This window comes from Falco cherrug, chromosome 13 (genome assembly GCF_023634085.1).
Source record: "Falco cherrug isolate bFalChe1 chromosome 13, bFalChe1.pri, whole genome shotgun sequence".
In the NCBI taxonomy this organism is placed as follows: domain Eukaryota; kingdom Metazoa; phylum Chordata; class Aves; order Falconiformes; family Falconidae; genus Falco; species Falco cherrug.
The window spans coordinates 29,827,825-29,851,078 of NC_073709.1; the positions used below are offsets into that span (position 1 = coordinate 29,827,825).

The 23,254-nt window shown below is 46.7% G+C and overlaps 1 protein-coding gene across 1 annotated transcript in view; it reads right to left on the bottom strand.

The window, feature by feature from the left end:
- Positions 1–18,557: 18,557 nt before the first annotated feature.
- LOC129737291 (ribosome-binding protein 1-like) overlaps positions 18,558–23,254 on the bottom strand; it is a 33,438-nt gene continuing 28,741 nt past the window's right edge. The window contains 7 exon segments of the mRNA XM_055726005.1: positions 18,558–18,972; positions 19,763–19,881; positions 20,216–20,368; positions 20,552–20,632; positions 20,899–21,047; positions 21,596–21,719; positions 21,804–22,000. Of these exon segments, the coding sequence (XP_055581980.1) occupies positions 18,558–18,972; positions 19,763–19,881; positions 20,216–20,368; positions 20,552–20,632; positions 20,899–21,047; positions 21,596–21,719; positions 21,804–22,000 (1,238 nt within the window).

Sequence of the window (23,254 nt, forward strand, 5' to 3'; positions counted from 1 at the left end):
AGGCAGGCAGAGACACCCAAAATGAGCTTATGTTTGTTTTTTCCAGTAAGAGAAATGCTATTTTGAATTCTGGGCAGGAAAAGAGATTTTTAGACTCTTCCACTCCAATCTGTCTCCTCAGTGCCTGTGCTCAGCCAGGAACTGGTCTTTCGTGAAATAAACTCTGTGATCAATCTTTCTCAGAGAAGTGAGCCTCCTGCATATAACAGCACTATTCATGGGCATAACCTTCCCCTGGTGTGCAAATATCTGCAGATTCTGGTTGTCTGTTGTTCCCGTTCCCTTACGTCGTCTACACACATGCATCAAAAAGTAGGAATGTTTGAAAAAAACAATAAATCCAGGAATACATGCAGACAAGCAGGTTATCTTCTTTTTTAAAACAGCTGCACTGTGCCATGTTAATAGCATCTGCATGTACTCGCAGGCACTACTGCACATCTGTGTGTGGATGTTTTGACCATTCTGTGGTGGTGTTTAAGAGTATTTACACCAGCATAACCACAACGGGTGCTTAAAGCCCTGTCTTAAAGTTCCATGAATTCAAACACCATCAGATATTCATCCTAACAGAGCAGGACAAATTCACTAAATTCACTGCTGCACACATTTACTGATATAAAACTCATTTTTGTCATGTAACAGAAACATGTGATGTCCAGAGCTAGAAGTCGAGCTGTTCCGTGTGCATTATATACAATGACGAGCTTTTCTTTATGAAGGAAGTAGCTAATAAAAGTGGGAAGAGCAAAAAAAAGTCTAGAGATAAATCTGTGACTTTTCAGAATGGGTAGGTACAGGAGGGAAATAATTGTTTCCAGACTGGAACCAGGCAGCAGTCCACACTGTATAGTGAAGAAAGAGCAGACAGCTTTCAGCACACTTGTTTCCAATGAAGTGGAAACCAAGCGTCTGAGGTTAGCCTAAATGGAAAGCACGAACTGAAACAGGTTGCTAGTCTAATCCAGGAACAAGGATGAAGGCAAGAAAGGAGAAAAATTTCTTTCGGAGACAGACGGATGTCTCCAGGCACCAGCACTGCTGTAGCTGCTTGATGCTGCCAAGGAGCCTTCTCTGTGGCTTCGGCACCATTGCATTAGCTGCTGTACAAAGAGAACAAAGAGATGGTGCCACTCCAACTTGCTTACAAGCTCAGTGTACATCATTCCTTGAGTAAAAGTCCAATGTTGGGTCTTAAAAGATTTTGCTCCTGCTTAAGTCATGTTCTTCATTGGATACCAAAGCAGGCTGGGTTAGGGCAAACAGTTGATGCGGCTGACTTTTGTGTGGGCAACTTTTCCTTATTCAAGAGAGTGGGGCTATTAAAACAAACAGGATCTGCCACTTAGGAAGGGCATATATCCACTGCAAGATGTATTTAGTCCTGAAATAAAGCAAGGACAGACACTTACAGAAGGACATGGAACTGTCCTAACTTTAACATCTCCAACTGACACATTGGCTCTAAGCCTTTGGGGAAAGAAACATCACAGCTGTCAAAGTTAATGGCTTCCCAGCACCTCTGTGTACCTGAAGGGAGACACATTAATTATTGTGTCTCATTTAAAAATAGTCGTCCCAGATGTGCTCACTCTGCCCCATGAGCAGCGTGTGTGGCTCAGCTGGGCTATGGCTGCTGCACCCCTGGGTCCAGGGCTGCTGAGTGCTGCAGGGTGGTGGTGGTGGGCAGTTTGCAGGGGCAGCAGGACGGGCCCTGCTGTGCAGGAATGGGGGGGGTGTGGGGAAGAGGACGTCTGGCTGTGGGCTGCTGGTGGGAGCGGTGGCTCTTGCAGCAGGAGTGTTTGTGCCCCACTGGAGTCAGATGAGAGGCCTCTTTGGGCAGGAGAGGAGATCAACTGCACAGGAAGCAAATCCTGGAGAGGAAAAGTGGACAGTACAGACGAGGCTGTTTTACTCCTTTCAGCCTCTGCCATGATCCTAGCTAATGTTTTGCTTTGCTGCTAAAGCCTGCTCCCATGTATAGCCCTCTAGGGCAAGGGGAGCTCTGGCAGACCAGTATGGTGCTGGTGACCCTCTCAAGCACGTGCAGAATTGTCCTTTGCTACTTTATAAATCCTCTTCCTCTGGAGTCAAGGTCATGGTCCACATCTCGAGGCTTACCATGATGAGCCCTGGGATAGTATTGAAAAGATTGCCAGAGCATGAAGATGAAGATGGTGACCCTGGCCTCTGGCACAGTGATGCTCACATCATTGTGAGGGCCTGAGGCTTGGCAATAGACTCCCCAAGTGTGTAACTGAGATGTGTTGCAAGTCTCAGCACTTTCCACTCTATGCCTTCCCCTGACCTGCTTTCCTTAGGGAAAACCCAGAGACATGTACTGGTTGAAAAAGTACGCCATCCCCAATCCAAGCCACAATAACAGGCAAAAAAACCCCCCAACAACCAAACAAGGTCCTGTACTGCAGAAATACCTCCTTTCATGGAGAGGGGAGAACAGCTGCATGATAGCTACTGGTCATCCTATTGACTTAAATCCTTAGAGGTACTCAGTATGGTGTGAGCTGCATTATGAAGCTAGAACAGGACAGAATCACAATCTACTTAATATCAATCCAATTGTAAAAACAAAACTGAAAAAATCGTAACAATTTAAGCATAAAACAACTGCAATCGTAAAGTACCCTCCTCCTTCGATTCTTCCTTTATTATAAGATTCATTTTAAAAATTGTTATTCTCTGTCATGTTTTGGACTGGTTGGACAAGACAGCCTTCACTGTGTTTCAAAGATGAGTTGTCCAAACTGTCACCGTTCATCTAGCTTAGCATTAGAAGGACCATCAACATCATTGCAGTGGAAGTCAGTATTTTATGGCATTTCCTCACCAGTGAGTTGAATCTTACAATCATGTAAAATACAGAAATAAATGGATAAACACAGAGTAGTTCTATAGTCAGCAGATTTACTTCATGTTTATGCCAGCATGACGGAGAATAAACCTGGCTAATATTTTACAAGAAAAAGAACACTGAAGACTCAAGAGGAAACACAACACTGAATTATGTGCTGCGAACTGTCTGTGTTCAGGCAGGTGACTGTCATAGGCATGGCACACTTCTGGGCTGGCAGGGGAAACAGAGGCCTGAGAAGAGGGCTCTGGATGTTTATCTTGCACCAGCCATTTCACATTGCTTCAGTGGTAAAGCAGGTCAAATAAAGATGCTGTATTTCCCAGCTCCCAGTGACTCCAAGCTGGCTTATCTGGTCATTTGCTCCTCTCCCACTATCCCACAGGAACACACATAATGGCAGAATTAAGCAGTGACTGGTTAATATTTTTGGTGCCAGGTCCTGTTCAGGGATCAAGAACACATGGCTCTGCAGAGACACCTGTAGCAAGTCAGTGTAATTTAGGGTAGCCTGTGTACTGCACGCACGTCTGCCTGAGCTTGTACATCCACCTAGAGCACAAAGGAACCAGTTTTGTTCTCTGGGAGCCTCCTCCACACATTCCTGCCTGCACCTCACCCCGTGCTGCACCAAGTCATATGGCTCAGTGCAGCCAAGAAAGTGAGCCAAAGATCTCGGCGGTCTGTTCCTGGCCCTGCCCCTGCTGTGCTGTGGGGTGTTAGCAATGTGGCTTATTGCCTCTCTGACTTGTTTCGCCCGCTTGTGAAACAGGCAGTACATACTAAGACATCCTGTGCCTCCTAGGGTATTTGTGGCTGTGAGCTGCCTGAAGTTTCACATACACTTGGGGTCCTTGGAGGAAGGGATGCATACATCCTATACATCCATGCACAGTGCACATATGCAGAGCAGTAGTGCTGGGCTAAGAACATCAGTTTGGCTCACAGGCTCCAGGTTTTGCAGCAGGACTTTGGAGAACTGTTACAGTTTAAGAGAGTAAACCGTATGTATGGAAAATATGCATAGCAAACTACTGTGACAAGGAATTATATATACATATGATAGGCAAGAAACTTTAGGAACCCTAGAACAAGCACAGGATGTTACATTTCCTCTTGATGCAATGCATATATGCTAGTGGTACCTTTATTTTTCCCTCAGTTAGTAAAATCTCCAGGATGAAGATGTGAATGCTCACTGGTTTTATGTCTGGATATGCTCAGCAGTTTCAGTGCCACCCTTCCTGTTTTTTCCTGGTGTCAGAGAAGACCCCAGCTCTGCCTTTGGTGTGTGCCACAGCTGTGGTCGCCTGCGCTGCAGCAGGGCTTTACATTAACACATTGACCCACAGTTGCTATTTGCTGATAATAAGAATACAAACATATGTGCGTGTTTGGGGAGTGACCCATGATTCAGCATTAATGTTTCCTTTTTTTGCACAGACCGAAGTAGAGGCAGTAGGAGTACATGAAATATGTATTGTTGAGTTTTCCTGAGGTTCAGTAAAAATAAAATTATAAAGGGAAATCCTTCCCCATTGGATCCTGAGGCTACTAAAAGTTGTACCCTAGGTCTGTGGTTAAGGGGATAAAACAATTAGAATTCAAATACTGCTTCATTGTCTGAAGAGGTTTTTCTTATTCATAGGTCACAGTTATTCCACTAGACTGTGACCACATAACCATAATTGGGCAGCTTTGCATTTGTTTGAGATAGCTATGATCACAGCAGGAAAAAGACAAGCTATTTTTTAAGTGTGCGGTGTGTCACGTAGACTGTTTTGGGTTTGGTAGTATATGACAGGGGTATTAACTTCCAGGGCTGTAAGATTCCACTGCACCTTTTAGGGATGAGACGAATGTGGAGTCACAATAAATGCTGTCCAAATTTCCACTCTGCGATGAGTGATCTCTGTGTTTTGAAAAACTGGGAGAGGGCACTGAAGAAGACATGATTAATAGTTTTAAAGCCCATACCAGGCTGTGGGCATTTAATTTAAAGCATTTTGGCTCCCTCCAAGACACTATTTTTGCCTGTAGTATAGTAATATATTTTAAGGATTTACAATAATATTTCTATTGAAGGACAGATGTTTACCTTTGTCTGTTCCTACATCTGCGAAAGGAAAAAAGCTTTGAATGAGTGCTGCAGAGTTTAATAAACTGGCAGATCTAGGTCGATTCTTCATAATTTTGAATAGGTAAAGCAAGAGGGCTATGAAAATATTCCTAAATTATGTTGCCAGACAACAGTGTGTTATCTGTGCTATTTTCTGTATGTAGCACTGTTCATTGCCATGCAACAAAGTGCAAAGGTCACCAGACCCTCACCCTGAAAAGCAACTGTATTACAGCAGTCACTGGAAAACACCAGTCCTTGAACATAAAATTGTTTCAAGCCAAGAACATCTTTCCTAGACTGGTTGAGATCCACACGCTGCATCACGCTTTTCCTCTGAACAACTAGAAGTAAGTAAAGTCCTTATGAAAAGAACAGCATTCCTGTCCACCTAGGAAAATTTTCAGCCCTATCACGTTTCCATACATACATGCATGCATGCATGCCCAGGCATAATAAAGGTGCATTTTAATAGTACCAAGAGCAGCTTCTCCATCCCCACCTAGCACTGGTCAGAGCCCTGTCTCCCTGCTGCCCCCTGCCCCTGCTCTGGAGACATCCACTCCTGGAGCTGTGAACTGCTGTCTGAGCTGCCTCACCAGTTCTGGATTTAAGCAGAAAATTCAGCAACGCAGCAGTTCTCCTTGCAGTGCTCCCACCTCTTCTGGCTGGTATGCCCAGGACAAGGCTCCCTCTTGTGCTGTCCCTCCTCCTCCCCCCCCCAAGTATTTCCAGGTTGCTCCTGGATCAGCTGGGTTATTTGTCTCTGAGAGGGCACATGTCTGAGATTTTTAAGCCACTGCTGCAAACTGCAAAATTTATGATCATTGACATTTTCCACTCTACTACCATGTGCTCTCTAACCTTGGGCAAGTTCCTACAGCTGGAGTTTTCACCTCTGTGTAACTAAATTGAAGCATTTAAACCTGCTGACTGCCTGAATAAGACAGATTTCAAGAGCTGAGACAGTCCCTTACCTCACCACGAAATTTGCCACTCTTCACAACTCTCGGTGCTCCAAGAAGGAGGCTCCTTATTCTTCTTTTCCTTTGGAAAAGTGAAAGTTATTTCATGGTCTGCCAGGTACTAACAGCTGCTTGAAATTAGATATCTAAAAAGCCATTACAGCTGGGGAAGGTGAATGTCTGGCCCAGAGAAGAGACATTAACCATCCATTTCCAAGCTTGCTGAATAAGAGCTGACGAGCTAGACTGCAGCTCTAATGGGCTCCTGCTTCCTGCTGGTTGGGGAAGGACACCACAGAGTTCCAGCTGGCTGCTCTCTTCTTCCCAGGGGAATTCACCTAATTGCCTGAGTAACTTAATGAGATGGAAAAGCAAGGACAGAAAAGGAGAGGTGTGGGGCTTGCAGGTCCTCAGCAGAATCTCTGTTTACTTCCCACTCATTCCTCAATCCTTTTCCATTCTTTGTTCTCCTCCTTTCTGGACACGCCTCTAGAGACCTGCAGCCTTTGCTGTCTGAACCAGATTCTTCGACAACAGCTGACAGTAGCGTTCTGGACCGGGTTACGTAGAACTTCAGGCTGGCCTGAGGCAGGCAGAGCTGTCAGAGATGGTGCCGCAGAGGGGCATGGCAAGGAGGGACAGCTGCTCCCTGTTGGGGGTCACCCATGGTCCTGCCATGCTGCCCACAGGCTTCTGCTGTTTGAGAAGAGCAGGACTCACCTGGTGAGCAGGACAGAGAGACACCTGCCCAGGCAAAAAGAGCATGGAGGAGGGAGAACCTGGAGAGCTGGTGAGGCTCTGCTGGCTGCAATGCCAGGTGGGCTGCTCTGCCCTCAGAGACCGTGGCCTCTTGAGGCTGGCAGAGGGAACACAGCCTGCACCTCCGGCTGAAGGCACTGGAAAAGCTGGCAGCCATTGTGGTCTTCTCTCCACCAAGAACAGACAGAAACTGTTTTTCTTCAGGGCTGTTTTATAAGGAGCAGGAAGAGGGCACACAGACACAGTGCTAAGGATTAACTTTACAAGTGTGGCTCTCTCTGACAAGATGTTTGAGGTTAGCCAGTTCCCTGACATTCTCTGCTGCTGGTTGAGAGCGGCCTTGTCCTGAATAGAACAGGAATGGTGCAAGAGCTCAGCCATCTGACATCTCGTCTTCTGTCTCAGCGACGGGGAGATCAATAAAAGCTTCCAGAGAAATGCCTTGGAATGACCCTTTCTGATAGGAGAGACAGTATCCTGGAAACACCCATTGTTTCTTGGCAGAGATACTCACTTCATTCCTTAGCTGCACAACCAGATTTCTTTAACTCTCATCAGGGTCATTTTTGGGCTGGATTGTGAGTGTGTTTTATGTAAAAAAAACAACCAACCAACCACCAATCACTTTGTTTCCTTCTGTTTTATATTTCTGACATTTCCTAAAAGGAACAAAGTGTTGAAACAATGAAATGCTTTTCTTTTTTACAACCCTATCTATCATTAAGAAACAGTTTGCTTAACGTCCCTTCTTCCCTGTGAAGGCCATGGATGGGGCTGAACAAGACTTACAGGATCCAGTAAGTCAGGTGCCATTTGTGTCACCAGCAACAGTGGTCATCGTGGAATCACCTACCATTTTTACAGTGTCAAAAAGAGATATGGAAGAAGAATGGAGCAGGCTGACATTTATTACAGTTGGTGGAACAGACAAAGTTAAACAAATGGAAATTTGGATTCTTTGCAGGAACAGACCCTATATGAGGCTGTTGAGTTAGGCAGGGCCCTGGTTTTGGAGGCAACATCACATGAGCATACTCAGACTTGAAACCTCCAAGAAAGACTGTTGGAGGCTGCCTTAGCAATCAAGAAAGTGGTGCATCAGAGATGAACCAAAGAAGGAGTTCATCAGATCTGTCCTGCTCAGCAAGCTGGGCCCAGTTCTCCCCTGGCTGTCATCCCACTATTGTTACTGGAGAGACACTGGAAGAGACTTCAGAATAACAGGTGAAACACTATTCTTCTACAAATCAGCTTCCATTTTACTGCAGTAGGGTTTCCTTTGCACACTTGAGACCACTGGAGACTAGGAGATGAACTCTAGCAAAATACCAGCCATCAGATTTACCATCTAAACAATGATCTCACCTGCAGAGTTTTTTAAGTGGCATCTTATACTTCTAAACCCCTGACTTGAAAGCCCTGAAATACCTGCACTGTCACATTCCCATCCTCTTTCCTTTCCCAGAGAAATTGATCTGGATGGGAAGTGACAAGTCTACACACGTTTTGAGAACTCTTAGGAATACTTCTGAAAGTTGAGATAGGGAGAATGAGAGCACCAAAACACCCATACTATTGGACGTGGTAAGTGCCCTAAGAAGTCCCCCAAAGTTCTTGAGACCCATACCAGGGAATCTTTCACTGCTCAGCCCCACTGAAACTGTCAGGGTTTTTTTCTCACCTCCTCTCCATCAAGCGGATGGCCAGTTTTGCTCATGAGGAAACCTGTAGTAATTCTGTGGAGGCCAAAAGACTGAATTGTGTAGAAGTGCAATCAGGCCATGAGGATTTAGTAATGGATCTGACAGGGACACAGAGAATTGGGGGTTGGGGCTGTTCTAAAATAAATCATTTAATTTGACCAAACACTTAATAAATTCTCCCCTTCTACTTCCTTTCTGAATGCAGTTATTTGTCCCAGTAGTTAGTTTCACATTCATCCATGTCCAAATTAATTTCTTTCACATGATTAATCAGCAGCTGGAAGCAGGTGATGTCGTGGACTGTCATTAAATTCTCATCAAATATTACATTTCTCTCTCTCTCTTTTTAAATTTAACTAAACAACTGTAGTGATGGCTTTGCTGGCTGATGGCCAGCTGAGTCTCTGCGCAGAGGCACACTCCTTGCCTCTGTTTTCCCATGTTCCCCAGCTTGTTTGCTTTCTGATGGAAAAATTAACTTCCACGGCAAGACTCTGAGTAGCAGCTACAGCTGCAGTGTATTCAAGAAAAACATACTGCAAGGACCAGAGGAGTCATTACAGCCCCAGCAAAACAGGGGTTCATCCCTTTTCCCTCAGAGAAAAAGCAGTGCGTGGGGCAGCTTCAGTGTCCCAAGGTGATCAGACAGATTCTCTTTTCAGACAGAAGATGGATGGAAGGAGGTTTCCCTCCCTCAAATGCAAGCTGTCAATATGAACAAGCATTACAATTGCATTTACATGGAAACAAAATATGTCTCAGCTTTTGGCCACTTTTGAAAAAGGATGACAATCTTTGCAGGAAGGGTGCGTGATGCTTTACCACTGATGAAATTTGCCTGGTAGTTGTTAATAGAGGTCATCTCCCAGGTTTACCAGAAATGGGTAATGCCTGAAGTCAATATTGCACTTCATTTTCTGTTAAAAACCTGATTAATGATACTCATATTTTTCTCTGTCAAAACTATGTTCTCCCATTCTTAATGCATAAATGGTTCTCAGAGTTTTTTTTCTCAAGTTTCGGGTGAATTGGAGGCATTTGCCTGGTACAGTAAGTTGCAAAAGGGGAAGGTGGGGCCTTGCATTCTGTAAAAACTATGGTTTTTTTGTCAGGTTCTGTCTCCAGCAATGTATCAGCTTAAAACCCCCACATCTGGTCTAACGTGTTCTCAATAAATGCTGTCTTTGAAAAGGCAGTCTTGATGGACTGGTTTTGGAATAACTCTGATGGTTTATTTTCCATTTTAATTTTCAAACATTTCAAAGTGTATATAACATACTGTGAGCATAAAGGTGATGAGTTTTGGTTGATTTTCTTTAATTGAGATGTTAGCTATATTGCAGGCAAATGGATTTAGAATAACTTACAGTACTCAATTTTCCAGATTGTTACAGAAGGATGAGATTACAGTCTAATACTCTCTGCTAATATGCTTAAGCATTTTCAATTATGGAAGCTTTTTTATAAGTAAATGCAAAAATATTGCAGCAATTCTGAGTATCAACAGGATTTGAAAGCCTTTAATTAATTTTGGTTACATTTAAATAATGATAATAGTTTGAGAATAATAAACCAGAGCAGACCCAGGGAAGACTCCCATGAAGTGGATTGTGTCATACCTGAAATAAGTTTTGCCTCTTTCTCTGGCATTTAGATAATATTTGAAAAATCCCCCAAAGGCCAGCAACTGTAGCTGGAAACTGTTGGAAGAAGGGTTCGCCGGAGTCAAGAAGACGCTCAATATGAGTTATGCATCTTGCTCAACTTTATTAGTTTCTAACACTACTTATATAGAACCAATACACATGCATATTCGTAAAGCAGAAATATAATTGGTTAGTAGTCTCTAAACACACGCGGTTCTCACACCCCTAATTATCATGACTAAAATAAGCATTCTATCCATGTAGCTAATTGTGTTGCTGTGCTTCAGCCTCGTAGTTTGTTACTCCCTATTTTCCCATACCGGTCCCTATCTTTCTTGGCCCTGCACCTGCTTTCCCAGCAGCTGTAGCTTGTTACAGCCACGGCCTGTTGGCACAACATAATTACTTGGTCTCAGGATTCAAGAATAGCTCAAGGCTACCTTTCTTGTTAACTTCATCACAGCAACTTCACTACAATTCTGATTACAGGCCTCTTCTAATACCAGGCCTGGATTGTGCAGATCTTCAGAGATTCTAAGGCCATGCTTCTGCAGCCATTCTTCCACAGGAAACACAAATTACAGTCTGCATATGTTACCCAGTTATATCCAAAGAAAAATACCTACTGATTCGAGTGGGTTATGGAGCAGGCCTCATACTGTACACCTAAACTAGAAATTCAGCTGTCTCTGGGATAGAAACTGGTCAAGTTCTCTCTTCCAGAATTCAGTTTAAAATCCCTTTAAGCACTGTCTTCAAGGAAGTACTTTTTTTCCACATTTCCTGTTTTCACTTGTAATATTCAAAAACTGAAAGCAAGGATTTACATCTAAGCTACTAAATAATCTGCTGAATTCAGATCAGTTTCCACTGGGTAGATACATTTTTTCCATCCACATTTAAGGTAAGCATACTGGACAGCCTTTCTTTTTAGCAAGCTGATGCGATGTAAACAGGATGATTGACTAGGGTAGCTCTTTGCAGCTACAAAAAGAAGAGCTCTGAGCATTTGGCAGCATCCCCACAGTACAAGTCAGAAAACAGAGGTCAATAGCAGCGACAGTGTGATGCCCAAGACAATGCAGGGAAGCAGTAGCAGAGAGAGCAGTAAGGGCTCTTACCTGCCAGCCCAAGCCAGAACCATCCCTGGCTCTTGGAACTGCACTGACAGCTCTGTCTTTAGAGAGAGGAACAGAGCTAAATAGCTAATAATAGCGAAAGCCTTTTTCCTCATTCTTGTTTTCATATGGTTATGTTTGCACGATGAACTTCAGTAAAGCCAACACACCAGGTACATTACTTGTACTACTTCCTGCAAGTAGTTGTTTTTTTGACAGTTAATGTATTAGCTGTTGTCGTAGTAGTTACAAGCTTGTCTGCAGCTGTCTCGGCTCAGCTTGGCTCGCCCAGACTCCCAGCTTTTATTAGCTCTGCTCATACTCTTCCAGTGCTTCTTGGCCTTGCACTTACTGTCCTCCATGTTTATTGTCCTCACACTTCTGCTAGTGTTTCACAAAACTCCCTAGGCTGGATCCAGATGCTGAAGGGAAGAGAATCACTGACTCCTACAGGCGCTCAGTCCTTCCTTTTCTGAAAAACATGCGGTCCTGCAGAGAAGGTTGAATTTAAAAGCCTGATTAAGCATTGTTAGTTTTGCTGGTTTGGTTTCTAAAGGCTAAATATCAAACAATAGTACAGGAAGCCAACCCGAGAAAGGGCTGGGATGCATAGCTGCTGTTTATTTCTTTTGAAAAACTTACTTAGGTAGCCCTTTACTTAGTTTATCCTATGAAGCAGTCACTGAGACACTGCTGAAAGCTGAGAGCAACACCTCAGTACATGGACAGCCCATTACACAAGCAGTGCTACTGAAACCACAGAGTGTGGGTTATTCCACAGAAGAAATGGGGATGCACTGGGAATCAATTTCTGTTTTCTTTTAGCAGCACTGGTCAGCTGGACAACCTACAGACAAATAAAGGAAGCCAGAAGGGACCTAGTCAGGCCTTCTGGCACAAGTTGGATTGCAGACCTCCAAAAAAGGGTTGGTTCTGAAGGAGGCAGAGGTAAAAGGTTTTTTGATTATCCATTCTTCACCCCATCTGCCTTTTTTTTTTTTTTTTTTAACATCTTCTTTCTCCTTTGGTGGGGACTGGCCAGCTTAGGTGGTGTTTAGAGTCAAGTTTTACAATTTGCAGACACTAATGGAGGTGTTTAGTTTCATTGCTGTGTATGTTCAAGCAGCTATTCTTTATGATTCAATTTTTCTTCCATGAGTCAACTTACGCTTGTTTCAGACTACACAAGAAATATTTTACAATGAAAAGCCTCCCAACACTATAAGCTAAAATTTAGATCACAGTATTTGGTATATCTTTTGAGTGTAAGTTTTATTTCATGTTTCTTTATAATCAAGAAGAGAGAAATCCTTCTAGAAAAGTCCCCAGGAGGCTGGTGTCATTTGTATACTTTTTCCACTCTCTTTTTAGATTTCAGTAGATTATATCTTATTTATAGGAGTCCACTGGAGAGTTCAGATAAACCAACAAAGAACAGCAAGAGATGCTGACAACTGGCCTCTTTCAGCACATGCTTAGAATGATGTACATCAACTTTGCAGAAGACAGTTTGGCTGAACCAAAAATGACATTAATGTTGTTAACATTGAAAGGAACTATTTCAGCTTTTCAGAAATCTATCAGCTTTACAACAAGATCAAAGCACAAGACAAAACAGATCCCAACATTAGGCAAGGTTCCACTTGACTAAATCTGGTGGATGTAAAGCAGCTTAGAGAAGACATGTCTTTGAGAAACAGGAGATGTGGGTCTGATCCTCTCAGACAAGTTATTCAAATGTGGGCTTTATACTGCCTACATGGGTGTCTGTGTTTGCAGAAGAGGTGGCCACTACCATGATCAATTTTATGTTAGTCTTCTACTTATTTTCTCTAAGTATTTTAGGAAGGAAAGATTTCATTTAGGGCTGAATAAACTTATGTTCCACAACTCAGAGCAACATTTTACAGTTCTTCTTGTGAATGCAAATAAATGCCAGATATCTCTACCATGGATCAGTTCAAACTGATTTCAGCCCAGCTCTGATCTATTTGGCTCAGTCACCAAACTGAAAATTTATTCAAATAAACTTAAGACCCAGAACTTCAGTGACGTTAGTGAAAAACACATGCATATAACAAGCAGGAGTCTTTCTACCCAAGAGTTTACTCTCTAAGGAACAAGTTAGGCCTCAGAAAGGTTCTATCCTTTGTGTTGTATGAACATTTAGAAAGTTTGTGCAGGAACTAGGAAACCAGCCTGGACTACCAATATCCTAAAACAGTACTCAAGCCACAAGCTCTTTTCTTCTTGCTGCTCAAATCTCCCAGTTCCTTTCTGCAGCAAAACTGGTTCTAATGGTTAAAGCCTCTCCTCACTATCAGAAGAGCTAGCTTCCTTATTCCCTTAGTGTGCACAAGGGGAAAAGCTCTTAGACACATTAGCTCAGCTCTGAGATTAGAATCAAACAGAGGTTCTGTGTTCAGATATAACCTCTACAGCGGGAATGGGAACAAGTTCATCTTTCCAAGGCCTAGGAAAACGCATCTGCCATCACCTTCGAAGTGCATCTGCTGTGGCATTGATTGTTTTAACTACAGGGCAGGATCTGAAGGCTAGACTCGATTCAGCATTCACAACGAATCTTCCCTGAATAAGCAGAGTAGGCTTTGAGTTTATAAAAAGTGTCACACTGGCTACCTGAGTAAAGAAATTAAGAGGTGAAATGATTTAACTTGCTTTTAAGATAGCTGCACTGGGCGGAAGAATTAAATGAATCCAATGTTGTTATGGAACCTCCTGTATAAATGTTGAAATAAAGAGGAGTGTGAAAAGCTCTGAGAAAGACACAGGAGACAGAAATGTAGTTTAGTGAGGAAAGCAGAGGTGGGTGAGAAATGATCTAAGTGTTGGCATTGTCTGCAGTACAGTGGGCATTGCTCATCTTCATGAACAACCTAGCACTTTGCTACCCCCTTCCTGGAGGGGCTGCCTCAAGCCACTTCTCACTCAGGGTAATTATCATTTTCCCCATGCAGATGGAAAAACTAAGGTAGGGAGAGGTAAAGATCAACATTGGCCACCGATTTTTGTGTTTCTATTTCTGCATGTCTAAAAAGAAACCTTTTGGTTTCCTTCATAAAAGCCATGACTTTCATGAACCTCATGACTCTCATAAAGTGTGGGATATTGTCTGCTCAGCATGTATAAAAATGAGGCTCAAAGTGTCTCAAATTCAGCATTTGAAATGAGTATGTAGGAAATGTTGTTCTCTTATATGCTACTCTTGCTCATACAGAAAGTTACCATTACCATTTCCTTTTCCAAATTACAGTGAAGGCATCTTTCTTCTTTTTAAATAATATATCTGATTCTGATATTACTTACCACAGCTTTTGTACTCACATTTGAATACAAGCTGTAAGTCATCCACAAATAACATGGAGGTATCTTGGAGCTGCATTGTTTTTTCCTGATATTTGTATGAGCAAACTCATCAGACTTGATGGGGAAGATGAGGAAACTGCATCTTCCTTACATGTCACGCAGAACTGTAAATTTTTCCTTTGGATATGTATATTGCAGCTCTTCTGACAGCACTACACCCACGCTCTGCCTTGCTGATGCCTTCAGTGACAGCACAGATGCTGGAATTGAACTGTTTGGTGACTGTCAGGCAAAGTTTCCACAGAGTGGTGGTATTCTTTTACCAAGGATTTAAAGTAAGAAAAAGCTCTTGACTGAACCAAGCAGAAACCAAGCAGACGGGCCTGCCCCAGGCCTAGATTTTCACAGGGCTGCTTTGCAGATGGCCAGTGTTAGGGAAGCGAGACTGCATCACTGAGCACTGATCCAAATTCTGGTGCAACACATGCCCTTATCACAGTGCATTGTCCTTTCTGCTGTTTCCCCCTCCTCCTCCTGTGCTCCCTCCAGGACCGCACTGTTTCAATTTGTATAAAAGTCCAGTTCCTCATGTGGATTTAGGAGTAAGCAAATGCATCTCCACAGAAACCACAGGCATTTTGGAAAACCTACAGATTGTATTCAAATGAATGTCTCTGATTTTTATTTATTTAAATGATATCCCCTCCGTAATTCTCTATTGAGTAATAATTTTCTGCCAGGCTAACCTCACCGTGACAGTGCCAGATCTATGTGCTGTTCTCTTTCATTTCTCTCTCCTTGGCTATTGTATATCATTATCTGAGCTGTTAAATAGCAGCTGTACTTCAGCCCAGCCCTGGACAAAATGATCTCCAGGCTCTACATGTTTTTTTGATGAAAAATGCAGACAAGCTGAAATGGATAGTTTATCCACCACCACCAGTCAACTCTGGCCATCTGTGAGAGCTGCACATGACTGTGTTTCATGAAGACAGTTTTTGACCAAGCATGAGTGTCACCCATAATGCCTGCAAAGCTTTGCTGCTCTGGAAACCCGCATTACTGTTATGTGAAAACATCTGTGACTTGTATGGGAACACCAAGGTGATGTGAGTGAAATATGGCAATGGAATGAAAAAAGGCGTGCTTAACTGTGCTTACAAAAAATGAAATCTGAGGAGTATGATTCATTAGCAAAGTGCAAGACCATGCAATATTTAAAAATAATTAACCTTTGAAGTTCTTGAAGCAAATGATGCTTGTCAGATGTGGAAGAGAGGAGGGAAGTTATAAAGAAGACAACACAGAGGTACCAGTTACTGTTATTTCTTTAACTTGAGATATATGCTTGAACCACCATGATAAATTAAATAAATTCTTTGTCTCTTTCTTCAACTTACTTACATTTTCATTTTATAAGAGGAAAAATGAAGCCTCAAGTTTGTGAAAAGCCACAGTGGTTTAACTGTAGCTTTGTCTTAAACCTGTGTTGTTTGATAAGTAGAAAATCCCTGTATGAACTCTCTTATTTCATTTAACTTAAAATGTAATAAACTCTTCAGTTCCTGAATAATTGAAAATCAAACTGGCTTGAACCAGTTTAGCTAAGTGGGTTCAAAATCTAATTTAAGGCTTGATTAAATGATGTTAATGCAAAGTTAAATAAAATAAATGCCAGTAAAGGCTATTTTAGGAATGGCCACTCCTGCTGAAGGGGAAGGAGTTTAAAACAAACTTATTTAATTTACTTAAAAAGTTAGTAGGATAAACTATTTTAAGTGCTTCTGTGCAGCGAAGTTTGCAGAAATATGACAATGGATTATTTGGAGGAATGTTGCTTAACATAAGTACATGAGTGAAGTTCAGAAACAGAAAGCAATTAAGCCTTATTATTTTTTTTTTAATACAGAAATCAAAATAGGACACTCTCCCCCTACCCCGTGAGGGAGTGAAAAATATATCTTTGCCTGCATTCTCTCAGATTTCTTGCCATTGCTGCTACATCTGTAGCTCCAGCAATGGGAACACTGGTCATGATACAACTGTGCTGGCAGAGACAAGCTGGGCTGAATATGAGTACCTGAATGGTGGCGATGGAATCCATCAGACAATGTTGCTTTGAAACAATTCCTTTGGTAGTGTCAGGAGTTTTGAACTCGTTTTGAGTTTTGAGTTTTGAGTTTTGAGACGTTTCACAAAAAATTTTCCAAAGAGGACTATGTGAGAACTCGCTGTATTTCACAAGAATCTGATTAAAGTAAGACCCCCCTTCAAAGGATTCTCACAGAGCATAACCAAGCGGAGGCTGCAGCCGTACCGATACCAAACAGCTAAGGCAGTGGCTGAGCAGCTGGGCACGGAGGGCCTCTGCTCCTAGGGCAAGCAGAAAGGCTTGCTCCTTGCTGCAAGCCACCCCCAGAGCTGCCCCACGCTCAGCCTGACCCCATGGCAGGGGACCTCGGGGTGCACCGCCAGCGTGAAAACACACGTGGCTGGAAGGGAAGGGTTCTCTCCTTTGCGTGTCTTGGAGGAAAAACAGAAGGTATGGCTGTTTGCAGCACAGCGAGCAAGGCGGGGATCTGCTCCCGGCCACAGCTGGGTCCTTCTTCAGTGACCCCAAACACCTGGCTGGCTTGCAAACTTAATAAAAAATGATCAAATATTAACCGGGCAAATGAAGCAAGGATAAGCTCTTTTCACTACGTCATTGTAATTGCACCGACACCCAGAAATAGACAAAAGCCACCCATCAAAGAGAGGCTTCCTTCCATGGTGGCTCTCACTTTCACACTTCTTTCACTCCAACCAAGAAACAAAAGAAACTATAAAGAAAAAATAGAAAAAAGAAAAAGGAAAAAAATAATTGCAGCAGTTGATGTACAAGCACAGTCTTCCCTTTTCACACATGCGTGGGTTCTGCCTGCCCCGACGTGGCCAGAGCGGCTCCCTGGGCAGCAAACGGTTGGTTGTACAAAACAGTATGAAGATTTTGTTACAAACATATGCCTGCAGTGTTTACTGGTTGGGGTTTTTGTATTATTATTTTTCAGTAAGAAATATATTATAGATTATATAATAATAACAGTGTTTTTAAAACTAGTTGTAAACCTAGGTTTTAGGTCACTAATGGCTTGTAACATTTTTCTACAGTACATTCAGCATATATTTTTATTTTTATTTTTAGGAATGGTAAGGTCTAGGTCACAGACCGGTGAGACGGAAGTCCTTTCTAACTTTCCTCTTCCCCCTGGAGAAGGAAAACAGAGGTGGGTTACTCAGCTGGGTCTCAACCTTATCCTCGTGGCAGCTCAAGCATCAAAGCGTTTCACAGGTGGGCCAGGTCCTGCCTTTTGAGCAGGGAGAACCATGACCACCATCTCCTATGCTCCCCGAGCTTCCCAAAAGCCACCCAGATGGTTTCTGGCAGCAAGTGCCACCTTGTCTCTGGTTTTCAACCACTGCCTGACACGCGCTTCCCCCTGCCTCCGCCAGCACCAAGGGGAGGGATGGCTGTGGCCACCACAAGGACCATTTCCTGAAGCTGTTCTTTCAACTTCTTCACTGTTTCACTCCATTTGGCCAGATGATCCTGGGTAACCTTCAGTACTCCTGGAGTTTGGTTGTTTCCTGGTCCAGGTCGCTTGTTATTTTTTTTACCAGTTCTTCCGACATGGGAGTCAAAAGAAGGCATCTGCCTGAGCTTCCCTTGGCCCTCTGGTGACCTTCCCCCCTCCAGAACATCTCGGGTCACCTCAGGTCTGCACTGAGCCGCCGCGGTGGCCACAAGCCAGCGATGCGCCACTGCTCCAGCGGCGTGCTCAGAGGCCCTACCTGGGAGGTGTCCTTTAAACACCCCTAAACCCCCAAATCCAGGCACCCCCCGGTGACAACAAACAAGCCACAAGCTCTACCTCGTGCACCAAGGGCTTCAGAGTCGAGAGGGAGCACCCACGTCCTCGTGAGCACCCGCTGGCAGGGGCCACTGGGTTTCCTCTCTCACCTGAGGCTACCACTCATCAGGGTGCAGCATCTAGGCTTCCCCCCACCCTCACAGCCGGCTGGTGAGCTTCACAGGTGAGCGAGAACGGCTCCCACCAGGGCAGCGTGCCCCCTGGGCTTTGCCGGCGATGCGCAATAGAGCTCCTGGCATGTGACAAACTGACAGGGGGTCCGCCAGGCAGCTCGCTTTCCAAATGCGGACGCTCATCTCCCCCCGAGCTCTCCCCATGGCCAGCCCCACGGATCCCACACAATTCAGCCACACGCCCCGTCTCTCTGAGGGGAGCAGGTTTGCAGGCGCTTGCCTGACCTGCAGCTGCTCCATCTGCATCTGCAAGGCTGACGCTTTGAGCTCCAGGCTCTTCCTCTGCTGCTCCTTTCTCTGCAGCACCTTTGACTTCTCAGACAGCTCGTTCTTCAGCTTGGCGTACTCCTCCCACAACCTGGCCAGCTCAGGGTTATACCTGCACCAAGAGAAGCAGCGTTATTCCAGCCCGCAGGCCAGTCAAGCATCCCTGGCGTTACCCAGGGGGAACACATCCCCCTGTGGGCCTGGTAACAGGGCTTGAAACATCTCAGCGGTGGCGTTCGCCTGTTTCTGGGACACGCCTGGTCCTTCAGGGACGGGGTGCAGAGAGCTGACACATCACTTTTCAAAAGCTGCGTTTCCATCACAGGAGGCATTCCTTTCTCATGAAGGAGAAGTCGCAAGGATCTGTGTTCCCAGACACAGCAGAAAGCACTCTAGGCAGCTGGAGTCTGCTCTGTAATTAGCTGGGCGCTGTTAATCACCAGCCATTTCAGACCTTCTATAGAAAGGAGCGTGACATTCTTCTCCCTAGCTCCTGTTTGTTCTGTATGCACCAGGCAGGTCTCGGTTCTCTGCAGCACCGCTCCCATCAAGGAGCCAGCTACGTTTCTTTGGAAGTTGGTGAGCACAAGCTCCCCGAAGTGGGGAGCAATGCTGCAGCGCCTTCTGGTCCCCTCTGCCCCCCTCCGCTGGCATCAGCACGGGTGACCCCAAAGCAGAGAGGGTTTCCCCTGCCCTTCCACTTGGGAAAAACATCCTTGTTTCCCCTGCCAGGCCCCCAAAAGCCATTTGGCAATCTCTTCCTCACTCCCTCCTCTACCTCCAGCTAGCTGGGGTGCCTGTAGAAGCACCCTCCAGAAAGCGGGTGGCCAAGCCTGATGGACAGCCACCCCCAGGGCTTGCCAGAGGGCGGCCCCAGGCTCTGCCCCCCGCCCCAGTCTTACTTGCTCTCCAGCCAGCTGCTGGTCTGGTAGAGGGCATCCCTCAGCATGGAGTTCTCCTGCTGCAGGCGAGCCAGCTGCGTGTTGGGGCCGTTCTCCAGCTGCTCCTGCAGGGTCCGGATCTAGGGAGAGCCCAACAGGGGTTAATGCCGCCACCGCCGGTCCCTCTGCTCTCTCCTGAGAAGCCCACCCCATGAGCAAGAGGGACTGGCAAGGAAGCCACAGCGAGGTGTCTGCTGATGCTGAGAGCCCCGGGGCTGCCGCATCCCATGAGGATGCTCCCACCTCCCTCTTCTAGCTTGAGCACCACGGGTCAGGAGCACTGCGGGGCACTCGCCCCTCCCTGAGGCTCTGGTCCCCTTGTCCACCTCGGTCTTCTCCAAAAGACCAGCACCTGCCACCGAAGGCCAGCCGGCAGCCAGCGGAGGAAGCTGCAGAGCACCGTGTGGGGCTCACCTTGTCCTGGAGCTGCTGCGTTTTCTGGACATGCTGCTGGTGGCTGGCCTGCATGCGTGCCTCCCTCAGCTCCAACTCCTGTTCGCAGGCCAGCAGCTGCACCTTCAGCTTGCCCTCCAGAGCCGTCACCTTAGCCCGCTCGGCCACCAGCTCCTTCGAGGAGAGAAGCCACCCGGTCAGTCCTGAGCGTAGGAATTTCCCTGCTCTAAGGGGACTTGAAACAAGTGGCCTCCTAGCTCAGAAGGCTTTAAAAAGTGTAACCCTTTCGGAGGTGCCCCCATGCCGTGAGGGGCAGGGCCCGTGCCAGGGGTGCCGGGAGGGCTGCGCGGCACTTACCTTGCTCAGCTCCCGCCTCTTGTTTCTGGCAGCGGCTGCAGCCTCCTGCTCAGTGGCGAGCTGCTTCTCCTTCTCCTCCAGCTGGCGTTCCAGGACAGCGACCAGGTAACCCGTCTGCATGGCCTGCCGGCACAGGGTGGCACATCAGCGGGGACCGCCACCGACCGATCCAACCCCTCCCCCCCACACGCACAGGATCATGCCCTCTGCCCCAGGGAAAATTCAGCTCCCGTCTCTAAGGCTGACCCTCGGGGGACAGCCTGCCCGAAAACGGGCTGCCTTCACCCCTCCGCACCCCCCGAGGCTCGGCCCGGCCCTGGCGGCCACGGCGGTGCTGGCAGCCCTACCGTGTGCCAGGTGTCCTGGACGATGCCCGCTTTCTCCCTCAGGATCTCGATGAGCCGCTGGGCCTCCCCCTCGCTGAACGCCGTGCTGCTGACCGTGGACACAAGCGTCTTGTAGGGCAGGTAGAGGGGCCCATCCGAGTCCGCAGGTGCTGGGGAGGAGAGAGGAGGGGTTGGGAGCGCTCGAGCCAACGGCAGGGCTGAGTAGCATCACCTCAGTTGACTTCAACCCCGTAAGTGCCATTTCACGCCAGTAACCGCCCAGATGTCCACAGCCAAGTTTGATACCTCTCTAACCGAAAGCAATGTGACGAGCGCTGGGGACGGCGCTCACCACAGACAAGCGTTCCCTGAGCCAGCTGCCACCTCTGCCTGGCTCTGCTCCTGCTCCTGCTGCCCTGCCACCGCCCTCCATCACACTGAGCGTTTCCAGCCGGAGCTGGGCACGCTTTGCTAATGCCAGGGAGCAGAGACATGGTGGGCATCAGAAGCAGGACTCCATCGTGACACAGCCTCCCTAGGGGACATCGCTCCACGCAGCGGTGCCGGTGGCGCAGAGCAGCAAGGTCATCTCCTGCCTTTCACTAGGCAGGTTCGTTCCAGCTCTTTCTTTGCTAAGGGAACGAGATGACTCCAGCCCTTCTCCTATCCCTCTGCTGGCTTACTCAACGGGGATATACGCAGAGGAACTTGGCCTTACCTGGCTCGCTCTTGTTGGATGCAGCTGCCTTCATGACAGGTCCATTAGGCTTCTGCTCCTCGTGGGTTGGAAGAACATTTGTTATCTTGATGGTGACGGAGCTGAGAGTTGGAGCACTTTGGTGCTGCTCTGGGATCTTTCCATTTGGTTTCTCTCCTGTTTTCTTTCCCTTTCCTTTTTTCCAAACAGCTTTCTTTTTCTTCTTTGCCTCTTTTTTCTGCTGCTTGGTCTTCTTAATGTATTTGCCTTGCTTGGCCAAGGCTTCCTCAGAAGGAAGGAGGACCTTCTTCATGAAGGAGAACAGCAGGAAGATCCCAATGGCCAATACCACCATCAGACCTCCAAAGACTACAACATCCAGCATCTGAGGGTCATAGACATCCATTGTGCCGTACTCTTCTGTGCCTGCAAGACACCAGGACAACAGTTAGTGGGTACAACAAAGAGGTGCAACGGCCTCTCTGGGAGCAGGGAGTCTCCAATGTCCATCTGTGTTTTCAAATGGCACCACGCTCCAAAAAAGTGCTCAGGATTCACACACCCCTGGGTGAGGGCAACCTGTCGACACCCCTCACCCCCACCCCCACCCCCAGGTTTGTGCTCCTGCGCAGCGCAGCCGGCGCACGGTGCTCCAGCTGCACTGCAGGGACCACCTGTGCTGGCTGCAGCAATCTCCAGAAGAACCAAAGGGGGGGAAGAAAAAAACAGGGGTGCAACCAGAGAGAGCCATGAGCACAGTGCCCATGACATGTCCAATGGGACGCTTTTGCACGACCCTGGGCGATACCTGCAGCCCTGCGGCAGTAAGAGAGCCCGTTTTCAGACTGCCTGGTGCAGTTTGGCCAAGACCTGGTCTCTCCCTGGGGCACCTGGCCTTTTCTCTGCACCCAGGCACAGGTGGAAGTGCATCCAGGGTCTCAGCTTTGGAATAAAACACCCCCCTGGCAGGGGAAAGCATGCACGGGAGAGCTTTCCCCAGCTTTGCAACAGCCCTGGCCACCTCCCTTTGCCACCCGCGCCCTGCGGCACTGCTGGCCTCTGCCCAGCCTGGCAGGGAGGATGCGCGGTGACCGCATCCCACTGGGTAGCTGCTCCCAGCGGCCAGTGATGAGAACCAGCCCAGCAATGATGCTACAGACAGCACACAGAGAACCAAGATGCTACCACCTCCTTGAGATGCAAACACCAAGAAAAGGCCTAAGTTCAAGCCAAAGAAAAGCAGAGCATGGCCATTAACCGTCTCATCTCCCCGGCAGATGCCCGCAGGAAGAAACGAGACTTGCAAAGGGAGTGCTGGATGTGGCACTTCTCTTTCCACCTCTGCCATTAACTGGCTGGCAAACCGGGCACAGGGTCCTTTCCCACCCTCCTCTCCACGCTCAGGTTCTTCACCCATTACACACGGAGCAGCAACGGAGACCATACTGCCTGGTCTGAGACCTGGCAGGCGGGGTGCAGCCCCACGCGGAGGAAGATGCTGCTGCCTCCACTCTTCTTAACCGCTAACCGAAGCCCGTCCCGAGTCTGGAAGCCAGTCTCTTCCGCGCTGTCCCACTCGCGCGTTTCCCCCGTGGGGGCATCACCTCCACGTGGCTCACAACCCCCCAGATGCTGCAGTCAGGCAGTTCATCTGCGCAGGGGCACTTCCCAGGAGGTGCC